This window comes from Pan paniscus, chromosome X, assembly GCF_029289425.2.
Source record: "Pan paniscus chromosome X, NHGRI_mPanPan1-v2.0_pri, whole genome shotgun sequence".
Lineage (NCBI taxonomy): Eukaryota > Metazoa > Chordata > Mammalia > Primates > Hominidae > Pan > Pan paniscus.
Window position 1 is genome coordinate 16708007 of NC_073272.2, and position 15403 is coordinate 16723409.

Consider the following 15403-nt stretch of genomic DNA (forward strand, 5'->3'; position numbering starts at 1 on the left):
TGGTTTCATTTAGATAAAATGTCCAAAATAAGCAAATCCATGAAGACAGAAAATAGATTAGTAGTTGCTAAGGACTTGGAGAAGGAGGCCTAAAGAGAGATTGCTATATGAAGGTTCTTTTTGGTGTGATGAAAATGTTCTAGATTAGATTGTGGTGGTGGTGGTGGTGGTTGCACAATTCTGTGAATATACTAAAAACCATTGACTTGTATAAAGGGGGAATTTTATGGCATGTAAATTATATCTCAATAAAGTTATGAAAAATCAGATTTATCAGATTAAAGTAGCATAGTTTCAAACATGTCAACTCACATTTTAAATTGAAATTAATGAAAATTTAAATGTTATGTAAAAAACTTATAGTTAGCTAAAATAAAAAGATACTTCTCCGAACCATTTAATGTTTATCATACTGTTCTTATTTTCTGTTTTTTTAATTGGCAGTTTTGCAAATTTAATGCAGTATTTCTCTTTTAATTTCTTAAAAATGTACTTAGATTGTCACAGTGAAAATGAGGTTTAAAAATTAAGCATAAATAAGAAATGACATGACAGAACAAGATTGTAATTACCAAACAGCTGTGTTTGATAACAGAACAGTGCAGTTCGTGCCACTGCACTCCAGCCTGGGTGACAGAGTGAGACTCTGTCTCAAAAAAAATTTAAAAACCAGTTTATTTTTGAGATTTCGTAAGTTTCCCACAATTATATAAACTGCAAGGCCTGGGAGAGAGGCAGAGAAGTGGAGGTTTAGAAAGGAAGGCTGGATCCAGCTCACACTCATAATAAGAAGGGTTATTTCTTTCTTTCTTTTCTGACTTGCTGTTTGAGAAGGTTTTTCAGTTAGAGAGTTTATCAGAACCATAAGGTAAATGACTCTTTCCATACTATTGTGCAGTTATTTCCTGAATCATATTGCTGTTTGATTCAGTGTCTGGAAATCTAAATAGTTGGGATCATTGATGGATTTGTTCAGAGGCCAAAACCCTGATAAGTTTATTAATGAACATCAGGGTAATTTAATCTTCCTGAATCTTCATGGAACATTTGAAACCCATAAGGGAGAGCCACAATGTAAACGCCTACAGAAATTAGAGAATGTTAATTAAGTACATCACGTAAAGATAAATATTAACAGATTGTAGCCCAAACTGATTTCAGAAGACCTGGGTTAGCATTTATGGTAAATTAATTGAGACTAGGAATGATGAGAATTTTAATGAAGTGACTGGTTTTTCTTCAGCTGCTTTCAAAATTGTGAAAACCTGGCTTGGTCCAGAAGCAGTGAGCTTGTTGAAGTTTACAAGCAAAAATGAAGTCCAGGACTATGTCAGTGTAGAATACCTGCCTCCCCACATGGGTGGAACTGTAAGTATTTGAAACTTGTTTATAAAACAATACTGGATAATGGCACATTAGGCTGTATACTTTCCTCAAGGGAAAAAGAAAAGTAGTACCATAATATGCAAAGAAATATCACAGATACCCCCAAAATAGCAAGTAGTGTTACACACATTTTTAAAGTTTTAAAGTTAATTTTTTATTTTTTAATAGGTAATATATTTATGTGGTTCTAAACTGAAGAGTATTCAGAAGAATAATGAGAAATAAGTCTTCAGTAAAAATATCACCTCCTACTTCTGTTTCCAACCACCATATTCCCTCCCCAGCTGAATTTCTTGTATTAATTTGCAGGGATATGTATTACCCATATAAACAAGTATAGTATATAATTTTTCCTCCCTCTCATCTCTTCTAAAGTTAGTGTATTTATGTGCTAGTGTGCATCCTGCTTTTCTCTTCACAGTATGTCTTATTCCAAATCAATATGTAGCAGGCTCTCATACTCATTTATGGCTGCATAGTATTCTACTATCTAGACATAAGTTAGTGAATTTCCTCTTGATGTGTCTTTAGTGTGCTTCCAATTGTTTGCTGTTCAACCGTCTTTTTAGTTAAAAAGATACTATTAAGCATATACTATCCAGATTTTTTTGAGCTGATTTTTACTACTTATAAAAAAACTGTACAACTTATGGACTTGGTACGCTTTGGGTTAACTTCATAATGTTTCACTTATTTGATTTTTTTGCAATCTATTTTTTATACTGCCTGCCTGGCAAAATTGTATTCAATTAGAACTAGCAAGAGGAATAGTTTCGATATGTCCTTCTGTTTATTGTCTTTGATTAGAAAAGACCTGAACAAATATTTTTAATTTGAAGTCTGCTTCTTTCTTATTCTAAGGCTTTATATTTCACATTTTCACCTAGAAAAACCAAATATACTTCATTTCAGGTGCTATGCTTGATTTAAAATGTGATTTTATTTATTTTTAATAATTTGCTCATAAAATTGTTATATCTTAAATAATTATAATTAATATAATTCATAACATTTTAAATAATGTTAATTTTATGTATAGAAATGGTTATTTTATTTCCCCTCTCTGTCCTTAGTGATATGTTTCTTCAGAATTACAGTCAAAATTATAGTAGGACTACTATTTTTTCACATTAATTTTTAAGTATTTTTTTTTCAAAAAGTAATACATATACATGATTTTTTAATAAAGTAAATACAATACCAGAGATTGAAAAGTATAACAGTACCATGAAAACTACATCTGCCTTCCCAGGTCCATGCCCACTGCCACTCCCTAAAGGCAGTCACCATCAAGTTTTCTATCCCTCTGGAGTTATCTATTACAGTTTTTTACACAATGGTCACATACCATATATATTGTCCATTTGTACTTTTTTCACATCTTTTATTTTTCAGGTTACACCATATTGATTCACAGAGGTCTATCTCATTTTTAAACCAAAATATTCTACTGTATGGACGGATATAACATAATTGATTTAATCACTCTTCTTTTAAAGGGCTGCACTGATAGTTGTATTCTAATTTTTTGCCATTACTAGTTTTGCTGCAGTGAATATCCTTGTAATAATTCTTAATATATGTGTGCAGCAAGAATGCATACAGAATAAACTCCTAGAAAAAAATCTGTGAGTATAGTTTTTAATTTAGATAGCTGTTGCCAAATTTCCTCTAAAGAGATTGTGCCCATTTACCAATAATGTGTGAGAATTCTTGAACCACCTCCTTGCCAGCATCGCATATTCTCATTTTTGTAATCATTGCCAGTCTCAGGTAAAAAATATTTCAGTCATTTTAATTTGCATTTCTTTAATTATAAGTGATGTTGAAAACTTTCTTATGATTCAAAAGACAATTTTCATTCTTTTTCAGTGTATTCTGTATCCCTCTTCTATATTGTTACAGAACTTATATAGTTCTTTAAAAATACACACACACACACACAACATATACATTTAAAGCTTTTATCCATCTGAAATTCTTTTTGGTGTAGAGAGCGAGCTAAAGATCTAAGGTGATTCTGTATAGATGGCTAGCCAATTGTCCCACACCACTTATTGCTCTTTTTCTTTCTGGTTTGAAATGCTTCCTTTATTTTAAATTTCATGATCTAATTAAGTGTGTTTTCTTGGCCAAAGTAATGAATTGTAAATCTACTAAGAGGGTTATTTCTCTACCCACCATTTAGTAGGCTCATGTGAAATTATTTTCTTGTAGGATCCTTTCAAGTATAGCTATCCACCACTAGTAGATGATGACTTCCAGACCCCATTGTGTGAGAATGGGCCTATTACCAGTGAGGATGAAACTTCAAGTAAAGAAGACATAGAAAGTGATGGCAAAGAAACATTGGAAACAATTTCTAATGAAGAACAAACACCTCTTCTTAAAAAGGTAACTTTATAAATAAAATGAAACTGAATCACAAGATGTGGTCTATCCCCAATTCTGACACTAGCCAGCTGTGTGATTTTGGGTAATTCACTTAACCTGCTACCCTTCCACATTTTTGTGTGTAAAAAGAAAGAGGAAGGATGGGATTAGCTGACCAGAAGCACCACTTTAGTGTATTTAAGTCTGATTCCAGGCCAGGGCCTGTGTCTTATACCTGTAATCCTAGCACTTTCTGAGGCTGAGGTGGAAGGATCGCTTGAGCACCGGAGTTTGAGACCATCCCGAGCAACATAGGGAGGCCCTGTCTCTACAAAAAATAAAAAATTAGCCAGACGTGATAGTGCATACCTGTCATCCCAGCTACTCTGGAGGCTGAGTTGGGAAGATCGCTTGAGCCCAGGAGGTCGAGGCTGTACTGAGCCATGATTGTGCCACTGCACTCTGACCTGGGTGACAGAGTGAGACTTTGTCTCAAAATAAAATAAAGGCTGATTCCATGCTTTTGTATAAAGACTAGCAAAACACATCTAGAAGTAATTGTTTTATCTAAAATTTTTTTGTCTAAAAGTAATTAATTTAAAACTTTGATTTAGTTCCTTTCTCTAATTTTTAAAAGAGCACTTAGTAGTTGTCACTCTTTTTACAAGTAATCAGGAACTTGATAGATGGATAAATACAATGTTATAATTTAGAAAAATTTAAAGACTCTTAAGGGAAGGACCATATTGTATTTTCTAGAGTAACCTATGTTATGTATAATAGTAGGCACTAAAATAGATGTTAATGGTCATGTTAATATATGCTAAATAGTTATCCTTTTTTTTTTTTTGTCTTTAGATTAACCCAACCGAATCTACTTCCAAAGCAGAAGAAAATGAAAAAGTTGATTCAAAAATGAAAGCTTTCAAGAAACCATTGAGTGTATTTAAAGGGCCCTTACTACACATCAGGTAATCGTCAAAGATTTTATTAGCTATAATTTTATAACGTATCTTGATCACCTTGAGGGAGCCACAAAATTAAGAAAACTTCTATTTGGTTTTTGAAACTGTAGAAATATAAAACCAAGAGTTATCTGAAGACTTACCTTGGTTTCCAGACGTAGTGCATATTTTTAGCTACCTTGCTTTCTTCTATTATGTTGAGTGTCTTTAAAGGGTTCTCATCACACATCAGATAATAAAACTAAATATTTATATATTAATAAATCTGAATGGCATGTATTTTCCTCACATTACTGATACTGTTAGACTTGCCCAAGTTTGGGAATGCCAGAAATGACACTAAAGTAAGGATTTGTTGATTTTACTTTCCAGAAGCCAAAGATGAACTGGAAAAATAGGTTTGTGACTAAAGCCAAACTTCAGGACATCTCTATTTTTCTGCTAGGTTATTTGATTCAAAATATTCCAGGTTGTTTCTTTCAGCATTGAATAAAGACCTTGTTCTCACTGATGATGTTTTTGGTTGGTAAATATATTTTGCCTTATGTTACATTGCTACACCAACTTTATGATCTCATGTAGCACTTTCTGTCCCTTTACTTGAAACCTTTCTGTATAGCTATGTTTTATGTATATCTCTTATGAACAATATAGCCAGACTTTTAAAAAATCTAATCTGACATTCTCTAATTGATAGTATTAGCTTGTTTACATATATTTTGATTACTGTTATATTTGGATTTATCTCCGCCATCTATATGTATGAAAGACAGCAAGCAAGAGAGACATAGATGCGCATGCATTTTCTGTTTTTCATGGTTTTTCTTTCCCATTTTCCCCCTTTGGAGTTTATCTTTTTTGTTTGTTTACTTGTTCCCATTTTTCTCCCTACTTATTTGGAAGTTACACATTCTGTTTTCACTGTAAACCTGTCACATCATAGGTCCTTGCCTGTAATTGTAGAGGTATGACAGGAAAAGCAGGCTAGGGAGAAAGCCAGACAGCTTTTCAACTGCACATTGGGCTCTGCTCCTCCCTTCCTCCGCCCCTGGTGAAGTCCCAGAGCTGCTCCTACACAGACACAAGGACCTAACCAACCTCTGTCTTCCTGGAGCTGCTCACAGTTGTTGTGCTGGTTACTAAGAACAATGAGATCCATAACCTTGTGGTTTTCTATGACTTACTTAAGATTGGGCTCTAGAAGAAAGCCAGCAACCATGCAAATTTACCACCTTATCCAAAACTAGGCAAAGCCCTTCTGGGAGAGCTCATTCTTAAAAACATGTGTTAGTTAGATTAAAAAACACTCCCAAGGTACAGACATTCCTCATATAAAATTAACCTATTTAAAGATGTATCTCAAAATCAATGGCTTGCTGAAAAGTCACTTTAGATTAATTATTCACCTTTTTATATAAAACAAAAACACTATTCTTCCCATAGTTTTGAGCCACCTGATACATTTGGCTAATGTAACTAAACTACACAAACTGCTTGAATCTTTTAAATTTTTTTTTAGGTCATAGGCATTACAATGGAAAGTAATAGTAAAATTTAAATATTGAAGCTCACTGATTTTACTATTTGATTAGTTCTTCCTACAGCTCCCATCCCAAACTTACTTTTATGTTTACTTTTCTCCTTCCCTATTACTTAGAAAAGCTGCTATATAGTAAGAAATTATTCTGTTAAATACATTCCTAATCATCTTTCTAAGTTATGCTCTTTTCTGTTGGTGTATAGAAATATGCCTCATTCTAATTATTTGTAATTAGGTAAAGTTGAAGCAGCAATATCTTCTTTGCTTTATTATCTATAACCTTCCAAATAGTTTAAATAAGCACACCTTAAGATAGTGCTGATTATAGGATTAATCAGAGCCTTCGTAACTCTCTCTTCTGTTTTTCCTGGTTTGCTTTTGATCTTGGGGAAAACCGTAGGACTTTTTAAATAGTGTGCATTGGATCAGTAAGATTAAAATACAAAATTGTATTAGGTAATTGTTTTGTAAGTCTTTTTTGGTGAAATGTCTTTATACAAATGAGCATAAGATATTAACTAAATATTTTTCTTCAAGCTAATGATTAGATTGTCATTTATTCTGATTATTACAAATGTCTTATGTTTTTGTCACTCCCTAGCCCAGCAGAAGAACTGTACTTTGGAAGTACAGAATCCGGAGAGAAGAAAACCTTAATAGTGTTGACAAATGTAACTAAAAATATAGTGGCATTTAAGGTAAATATCTCAAAGATACAATAAATTATGTTTGAGAATTTGACATGGGAAGTGATTTTAGACATATTCTAATTGAAAGATTGAAAATTTTGAACTTGTACAGTGTTTTTATTTATGACAATTTTTAGGCATGTTGTACTACCTTCTGGTTCTAACCAAGTCGCATAGCTTTTTCAAAAAATTTTCCCTGAGTTCTGTATCTGAATCTTTTACGTGCAGTAATAGGTTAATGTCTAAGTTAATACAAGGGTTTAATGTTTGTTGTAAATAACAACCCAAGAAAAATTACTCTTTACTATGTGAATAATTTAATTTATAATAACAGTGAACCATAAAACTATAAAATTGATAGTGCATTTTCCCCAAGTGTGGTATATTCTGGAGTGTAGTTTATATCAGATATTAACCTGATACTGAGCATTAAGTGTAACAAGACTAAGTCCATCACTACCCCGTATTGTAGGTTTTCCTGCCTTAAATCTTCTATTTAATTTAGATGTAACTACCAGGATGTTCCTGATGTGCTTTATCTACTGTTTTTTAATTTCTGAACACCATTGTATTAATAACATGCAATCTAATGTGCATTCTGTTTTTGTGAATTTATGTCATTAAATTCAGGCAATTAACAGGATAAATATTTAACAGATGGATTGTTTTATTTAAGAGGGAGTCTGAATGACAATTTGACTTATATATGAGTATGTTTTTAGATAGGTCGAGATGCTTTTTTCCTGTTAGTGGGGAAAAAATACCTTCTATGCATAACCGTCAATGTTACTTTGTAAACTCTTTGTTCATTGATTATTCACTGCTCATTTTTTTTTTTAGGGAGATATACCTAATGTTAAATGACGAGTTAATGGGTGCAGCACACCAACATGGCACATGTATACATATGTAACAAACCTGCACGTTGTGCACATGTACCCTAAAACTTAAAGTATAATAAAAATTAAAAAAATAAAAATAAAAATAAATTTTTTTAAAGTCATTCTTAAGCCATTTCCCCCCAAAAAAGCATAAAGGTTGTTATGTGACTACTGTGTTTATAAATAGGTGAGAACAACAGCTCCAGAAAAATACAGAGTCAAGCCAAGCAATAGCAGCTGTGACCCGGGCGCATCAGTGGATATAGTTGTGTCTCCCCATGGGGGTGAGTTGTCACTTAGTAGCCACAGCAGGTGTTGGGTGTGGTGGGGGTAAGGGGACCTGGACCTTGGCTCTGAGTCAGCAGAGATGTCAGGCTAGAATCTAGAAATTAGCAGAGTATCACGAGTCACCTCACCTCGCTGTAGACATCTTTTTTCCCACATGTGAAATGGGGTGGTCAAAGAGGTCTCTAAAGCCCTTTCCAGCATTAAAATGTAATTGTTTCTAACAAGTAAAATTGTTTAAACTGACACCAATTGAAATTGAATTTCAAAAGAGAAATTCCTCACTTTTAGAACTTCTTCCTTTTTAAAGATATTTCCATTTTCTTCTTTTTCCTTAATGTTGAGTTCCGGAATAATGCTTTAAAACACATGCATATCCAACCGCTTTGAAGGTTCCTGTTTATATGCTGAATTACCCTTTTGGAATGCAGGTTTCACAGTCTCTGCCCAAGACCGTTTTCTGATAATGGCTGCAGAAATGGAACAGTCATCTGGCACAGGCCCAGCAGAATTAACTCAGTTTTGGAAAGAAGTTCCCAGAAACAAAGTGATGGAACATAGGTAAGCTTTTTCCTCACATTCTTCTCAAATGTAGTGGGAAGAATCAGAAAGAGAAAAGTGCCTCCATGGACCAGGTGGCCTCCCTTTCTTCTTGCATCTGCTGGGTGCCCTGCAAGGCTCTGGGGATGCCCAGATGAAAGAGACCTGGTGTTGCTCAAGGAGGTCACTGATAGCAGAAACTCATTTGCAGGCCAGTGCAAGAGTCTGGATCTGTCCAGATCACAAACACAGATTGTCTCAGCAGTTCTCCCTGTAGGAACGCTTACCTTACATACTAGAATGTTTTTTGCAGCATTGTTTGTAATAGTGAAAAACTGGAAAGAAAGAATCTAAATCGTAACCAGTAAAGCAATAGTGAGATACATTTGAGTATATCCACACTAAAGTGTGCTGCGACCACTCAAAAAGGTACAGCAAGTCTATTTGTTCTGACATGGAAAGACATCTGTGATATATTTTAGAAAACAAATCTAGTGAGAAAAATTGGTTATGGACATTATCCTATTTAAGAGGGGGAAAAACTTGCATATATAGATATATACATGTATGTGCATGTATATAGATATATCAGGTTGTGACAAATTTCTTGAAAAGATATGTAGAAAAGGAGAATAGAAGAGGCTGTATTGTAGTTTTGCTTTTTTTAAATTGGAATTATGGTTTATTGGAGTGTTCACATTTTTCCCCTCAGGGGACATTTGTCAATGTCTGGAGACATTGACACATGTTGTCACAACTGGGGGATGGGGTACAGTGGGCATCTAATGGGGGCAGCATAGGGATGCTGCTAAACCACTAGCACTACACAGGACAGCCCCATCCCCCAAAAATGATCTGGCCCCAAATGCCCATAGTGTCGAGGTGGAGAAATCCTGCTTTATAGGGTAGTTAAGGATGGCCACTCCAATGACATTAGAGTAGGCCCTGAAGGAAATGAGAGAGCAAGCCACATAGATAACTGGACAGAGACCTTTCCAGACAGAACAACAAATGCAAAAGGAGTGTGCTTGGCCTTTGGGAGGAACAACAAGGAAGTCACTGTCTCTTGACTCCAGTAAGGGAGGAGCATGGTGAGAGATGGGGACAGAGATAGTAGGATATCAGATCATCCCTATGGTGAGGACTTCTGAGCGAGAGGAAAAACTATTACTTGGCACTAAGCAGAGCCATGAGGTGATCCGGGCTTATTTTTTTAAAGGATTCTTCTGGGTACTGTGTAGAAACTAGATGGTGGGCAGTGATACCAAGTTCACACTAAAGTGGAATTTGCTGTATGCCAGCACTGTTCTAGATGCTTTAGACATATTGATTCATTCAGTCATGAAGACAGCCCTGTGAGGGAGAAAGGCATTTTTCCTACTTTATAGAGGAGAAGCTGGGAAACCTGATAATGGCTATGGTTGAATGAAACCTTCAGGGCTGGGCGCAGTGGCTCACACCTGTAATCCCAACACTTTGAGAGGCTGAGGTGGGAGGACTGCTTGAGCCCAGGAGTCCAAGACCACCCTTGGCAATATAGGGAAACTTTCTCTCTACAAAAAATCAAAAGCTTAGCTGATAGATCATGAAAATAGATTAGGAACAGTGAAATTCCTGAGAAGGCTGAAAGTGCGGGGAACCAAAGCAGGGGAGATTAGCCTTAGTCCGGAGGAGGGAGAAGCAGATGGAAGTCAGCAGCCTGCCTTGTTTTTATGTGTAATATTTAAATTTTCAAATTGTATTACAGGAGGGCCTACTTTCTGTTTTTATCAAGAGTTTTTCTTTTGTTCAAAGACACTGGTTATGAGAATATTTTGAAAGGGTAAGAAACACTGGTATAAAAGGTGTTGCAGATTAATTTGAAGTTCTTACGAAACAGTCCCTCAAAATGAAGGGTTATTTTTGGTTTTGTTGTGTTCGAGTTGCTTTGTTTTCTTTGTTTTTTGCTTTACCAATTACTGATGGCTTGCTTTTCTATAACTGTGAGAGGAGATCACTGTTCTCCTGCAGAAAGTGGGAGGGAGGCTTGGTGGTGGGGTACTGAAGCTCAAGGAAAGTACCTTTCTCCTATCTAGAAAGGGAGATTTCCTTCAAATCATAAGATATTTGGATGAATTCTACTGAATACCATATAAACACTTTCATTTGAATTTTACCGAATGGTATCTGCAATATGTTGTGTTCCTTATACATGCATTAATTAACGAAGCTGGAAGATACATATACACAGAGCAACTGTCTTAGGTGAACCTGGGGAAGAGGAATGAGGACTTTTACCTCTGTTACATAGACTTCTGTGTATAACTGTTTTCATTTTATATTTTACTTTTATAAGAAAATTGATTAACTTTAAGAACTTATGTTTTCTTTGGATTTTAATAGGTTAAGATGCCATACTGTTGAAAGCAGTAAACCAAACACTCTTACGTTAAAAGACAATGCTTTCAACATGTCAGATAAAACCAGTGAAGATATATGTCTACAAGTAAGTATACTTTCTTCCTACCCAAACAAAGTTGTTAATGCTGATCAACATTAGAAATCCCTTTTTTTCTCACGGACATAAAGAAAAACATTTGGCATAGACACGACAGAAATACTGTCTTCTTTGTGAAGAGATGCCAAATCAGAAATGGTAAGCAGGCCAAGTGTGGTGCTGCCTGTAATCCGAGCACTTTGGGAGGCCGAGGCAGGAGGATCACTTGAGCCCGGGAGTTTGAGGCCAGTCTGGGCAATATAGCGAGACCCTGTCTGTACAAAAAAATTAAAAATGAGCCAGTTGTGGTGGCACACATCTATAGTCCCAGCTGAGGCAGGAGGATTGCTTGACCCTGGGAGGTCAAGGCTGCAGTGAACCATGATCATGCCACTGCACTCCAGCCTGGGCAACAGAACAAGACCATTTCTCAATAAAAAAAGAAAAGAAATGGTGTAAGCAGTGAGTTATTTTTGGAGATCTACTAACCATTTGAAAGCTCTGGCCATTTTTAGCAAAGCACAAGGTACTTTGGGGAGTATCAAATAATTCAGTCTTGCAGAAAAAAGTACCAATTAGTGCATTTAAATTTGAAAGAGACAGAGGGGCTCTCTGAGTAGCTGAAGGCTGCTTAAGGGTTTCTGTACCTCTAGGAACTGACTGCTCTGCTCCTGTCTCAACTACAAATTTAGACCTCTCAAAATGAGAATAAGCATAGACATATCTGTCCACCAAACAAATCTAATGCCCTGTTGCACTTCCACCTCCTTCCACCAGCCTTACAGAGTAGTGGGCCCCATCCTTTCAGTGTTTGGATTTCTAGTATTCCTGTTTGTCATGCCCATGATTAATGGCTGTTTTATTGATATAAATCTTTCATCCCCTTTTCCCTCTTCAGCTCAGTCGTTTACTAGAAAGCAATAGGAAGCTTGAAGACCAAGTTCAGCGTTGTATCTGGTTCCAGCAGCTGCTGCTTTCCTTAACAATGCTCTTGCTTGCTTTTGTCACCTCTTTCTTCTATTTATTGTACAGTTAAAGAAGTGGTGCCGGGTAGGAACCACGGTTCCTTCGTCCATTAGTTGGAAAAAGTAACAGACCTAAAACTCTACCAAGCTACTAAAAACATTGCACATCTGTGCTTCCTAAAAGGAAATATGCAGCACGTGGAGGGGAACACATACATGTCTTGAAAATAAACTGCTAGAATAAAGAAATGCTGGAGAAATTGATTATAAGAGACTATAGCTATTTAGTAAAGTAAGTAAAGGCATATCCATTGTGTAAATTAATAGTTTAAATATAATTTATTTTTTCCTTTTGATCTGAATACTTTTAAAGCTTAAGTTTTATCATGTAAATACATTAGCTAAACTGAAAAGTATAAGTAACATGCTTTGTTGCAGCCAAAAAATGTAATCTGCTTTTTTATGACAGAATTATTATAGCTGAGCTGACTTACTAGCTTTTCTATACTATGTATATAGAAGAACATGTATATTGAGAAAGAAAACATACTTATATAGAGGAATTTATGTAACCATGACTTTGTAATTTTGAGAATTCCTCCCAGTGATGGTCAGTATTCTTTTGGAATGTAAACCGATTTAATGCCAAACCACCTTAACCTTTGTTTCTCAGTGTTCCTTAACAGCCTGCCTTTTATTAATCTCAGGCTTTTTTATGAACACTCTTATTTCAGTAGAATTTGGAAAACTAAGCGTGGTTGGAATTTCTTTGAATTCTGTTAGTAATGCCCAAAAGAAAAGTCTCAAGCAGTCCCCCTATCCAGACATTTTTATGGAGTTTCATGTTGTCCACTATAGCTGGACACTGAACCTTTTGCCTAATTTATTATAAAGGCCTGACCCTCTATTGTCCCATCTTCACCCCCATTCCAGAGCAGAGGAGTCTCTGTGGACCATGAATTGCACTGTCTCCCTCCGCATTTCTAAACGAAAGGTGTTAGATATAAATTTTTTTGAAAGGTTGTTTGAGATGCTAAGCAGGATAATAAATTTAGATTTTAAAATGTTCCCTGTAAAAGTCAGCCCATGACAAGGAAATTTACAAAATACTAGAGTATCTAGAAGGGTGAAAACAAAAAAAATAAAACAAAAAGAAACACAGACGCCCAGGTGTCAGCTCTCCATTTAAAGAATGAAAAATGTAACTCATGATGATCTGTGAAACCTTCAAACTAGGACCAATTGACTTACTTGATATTCTGCCTTTGATATGGTAGTACCCACCCGGTATTCCTAAAATCCTAAAAAGATACACCTTGCAGTAGCAGAGGCAATGAAATGAGTTTGTTTTCTCATTAATATGACCAGTTTGGGTCTATGTTGGTTCACATGTACATCTACTTTATAGGAAAGAAAAAACAGTCGTCTCCCTGTAAAATGTTGAGTTTCGATTGAGCCATGTTTGGAGATTTTATTACTATTCTGAAGGGTAGTGTTGTTGGCTTTCATCTTCAAGAAGTTGATTCCAGAATTGAGTTATGAAGAATGATATAACAGTTCCTTCAAAATTGGCCTAGGAAATAAAACCTTAAAAGGACACTGGTGTGCTACTTTGTCTTAATTTGGGCTTTTCTGTTTCAGTTTGCCACCTCCAGCTGTGAAATGGACTGCAGTCCACCCTAAGTACTGTGCACAGTATCTCCCTGTGTGTGTGCACAGTGGCTTCCCCTTACATGGTAGATTTTTGGCCTTAATATAATCTAATCCCAAAGTAGTTGTGTATGTTTTCTGTTCCTTGGCAAATAAATGAAGAAATAATTAGCCAAGATTGAAAATGTATTGTCCTAACGGTGTCCCTTTAATGTTTCATATGAAAAATTATGTTGACCCACTAAAATATCCTTGCTCAATGTCTGGTCAGTTGAATTTAATAACATATCTTGTTAATGTTTGTGTGTCTATTAAATGTGACTAAGCAGGATTACTGAAAATTCACTATAAAATCAAAGGCATCTAAACGTTTGTACTTGTCTTGATTAATCATGTATTTACACTTGATTTTTTTCTGTCTTCATTTGTTTTTATTTAATCATAATTGCATGATTTTTTTGGTACTCTAATCAGTAATTTTATTTTTAATCATGTCATTACCTATTCATGACCAAATTACCAAGGAACCAACATTTAGATTTAGATATTTGTTTTCACTTAGGAATGGAAATTAATAGATTTTCCATGAAAGCATTAGTGAAATATCATTACCTTGATCTGCAAGTAGCCTAAAAATGCGATTGCTGGTAAACCTGGCCTCAAATTTCATACTACCATAACTGTTTTTATATATTGCCACTAATTTTGACTGGATTTAATAGCACTTTATTGTACAACTACAAAAAAAAATATATTCCTAGAATTGTTGCCAGTGTAATTTCTCTAATGTTCTGGTGCTTTTCATATATTTTCAGTATTTTTATTACTATATTGGTATTTTCTTTGTATAAATTGATTAAAAGAACATGTTTTCTATTTTAATATGTTTTAGAAAAATAATTACATTTATGAAATAAATATCATCAGGAAAAAACCTCTGGTCTCTAATTGATAAAGCATCTTAAAGAAAATCAATATTCAACCTCACTCTGACCTTTTAAAGATCATAGTAATTTCTTTTGGATCTGCTTTGCATTTTTATAAGGACAGTACTGCAGGCCTCCAGAGATACAATTCAATGTCAGGTTAGCCTGTCCTTTAGTGTGTCCTGTTTCTCCTCGTCCCCATGTCGGGTGTAGCTGCTCTTCAGTGTAGTTCTTCGTTTTCCCCAGTCATAGCATTGGACCCACTGTCATGCTTACAGCTCATTGTGGAGCCTGTTGCTGGAGCTGCAATGAGTCAGAATTGCCACGTAGTTTCCCCAGTCCTAGTATCCACACATAGTTCTCTCTGACAGCAGCAAGCAGGAGGCAGGCTAACAAGAAGTCTGCCCAACTGCCAGACACACAGGGAAGATAGCAGTGTGGCACTGATCATTCTGAAATCAGACAACACGCTCAGGACCCGGGACCTGGGGGGTGTTGCAGAGGGGCAGCAGGGAAGCCCAGGATGGTGATGTTAGAGGTTCTCAGGGTTGTTGATGTCTGGTCTGTCACCACTGAAATATACAACCTCCCAAATGGCAGCTACCTCTCCATAAAAATAGCATGAATGGGACAGGTCCCTCTTCTACACTGAAAAATATGTAGAGATAACAAAATCAGGTGGTTAAAGAGTCCCAACCCTCTGATAAATTCAAAATAGAGCCACAAA

General features: G+C 35.6%; 1 protein-coding gene across 2 annotated transcripts in view; it reads left to right on the top strand.

The window, feature by feature from the left end:
* MOSPD2 (motile sperm domain containing 2) overlaps positions 1-14118 on the top strand; it is a 48527-nt gene extending 34409 nt beyond the window's left edge. The window contains exons 8-15 of one of the 2 annotated variants that reach the window (XM_003805704.6): positions 1244-1368; positions 3604-3780; positions 4618-4730; positions 6866-6962; positions 8022-8118; positions 8551-8680; positions 11042-11144; positions 12034-14118. In XM_003805704.6, coding sequence (XP_003805752.1) covers positions 1244-1368; positions 3604-3780; positions 4618-4730; positions 6866-6962; positions 8022-8118; positions 8551-8680; positions 11042-11144; positions 12034-12171 — 980 coding nt within the window. In that variant the 3' untranslated portion in view covers positions 12172-14118. The remainder of the gene's footprint in view (positions 1-1243; positions 1369-3603; positions 3781-4617; positions 4731-6865; positions 6963-8021; positions 8119-8550; positions 8681-11041; positions 11145-12033) is intronic. The other variant, XM_063601644.1, reaches the window with a different exon arrangement.
* Positions 14119-15403: the final 1285 nt, after the last annotated feature.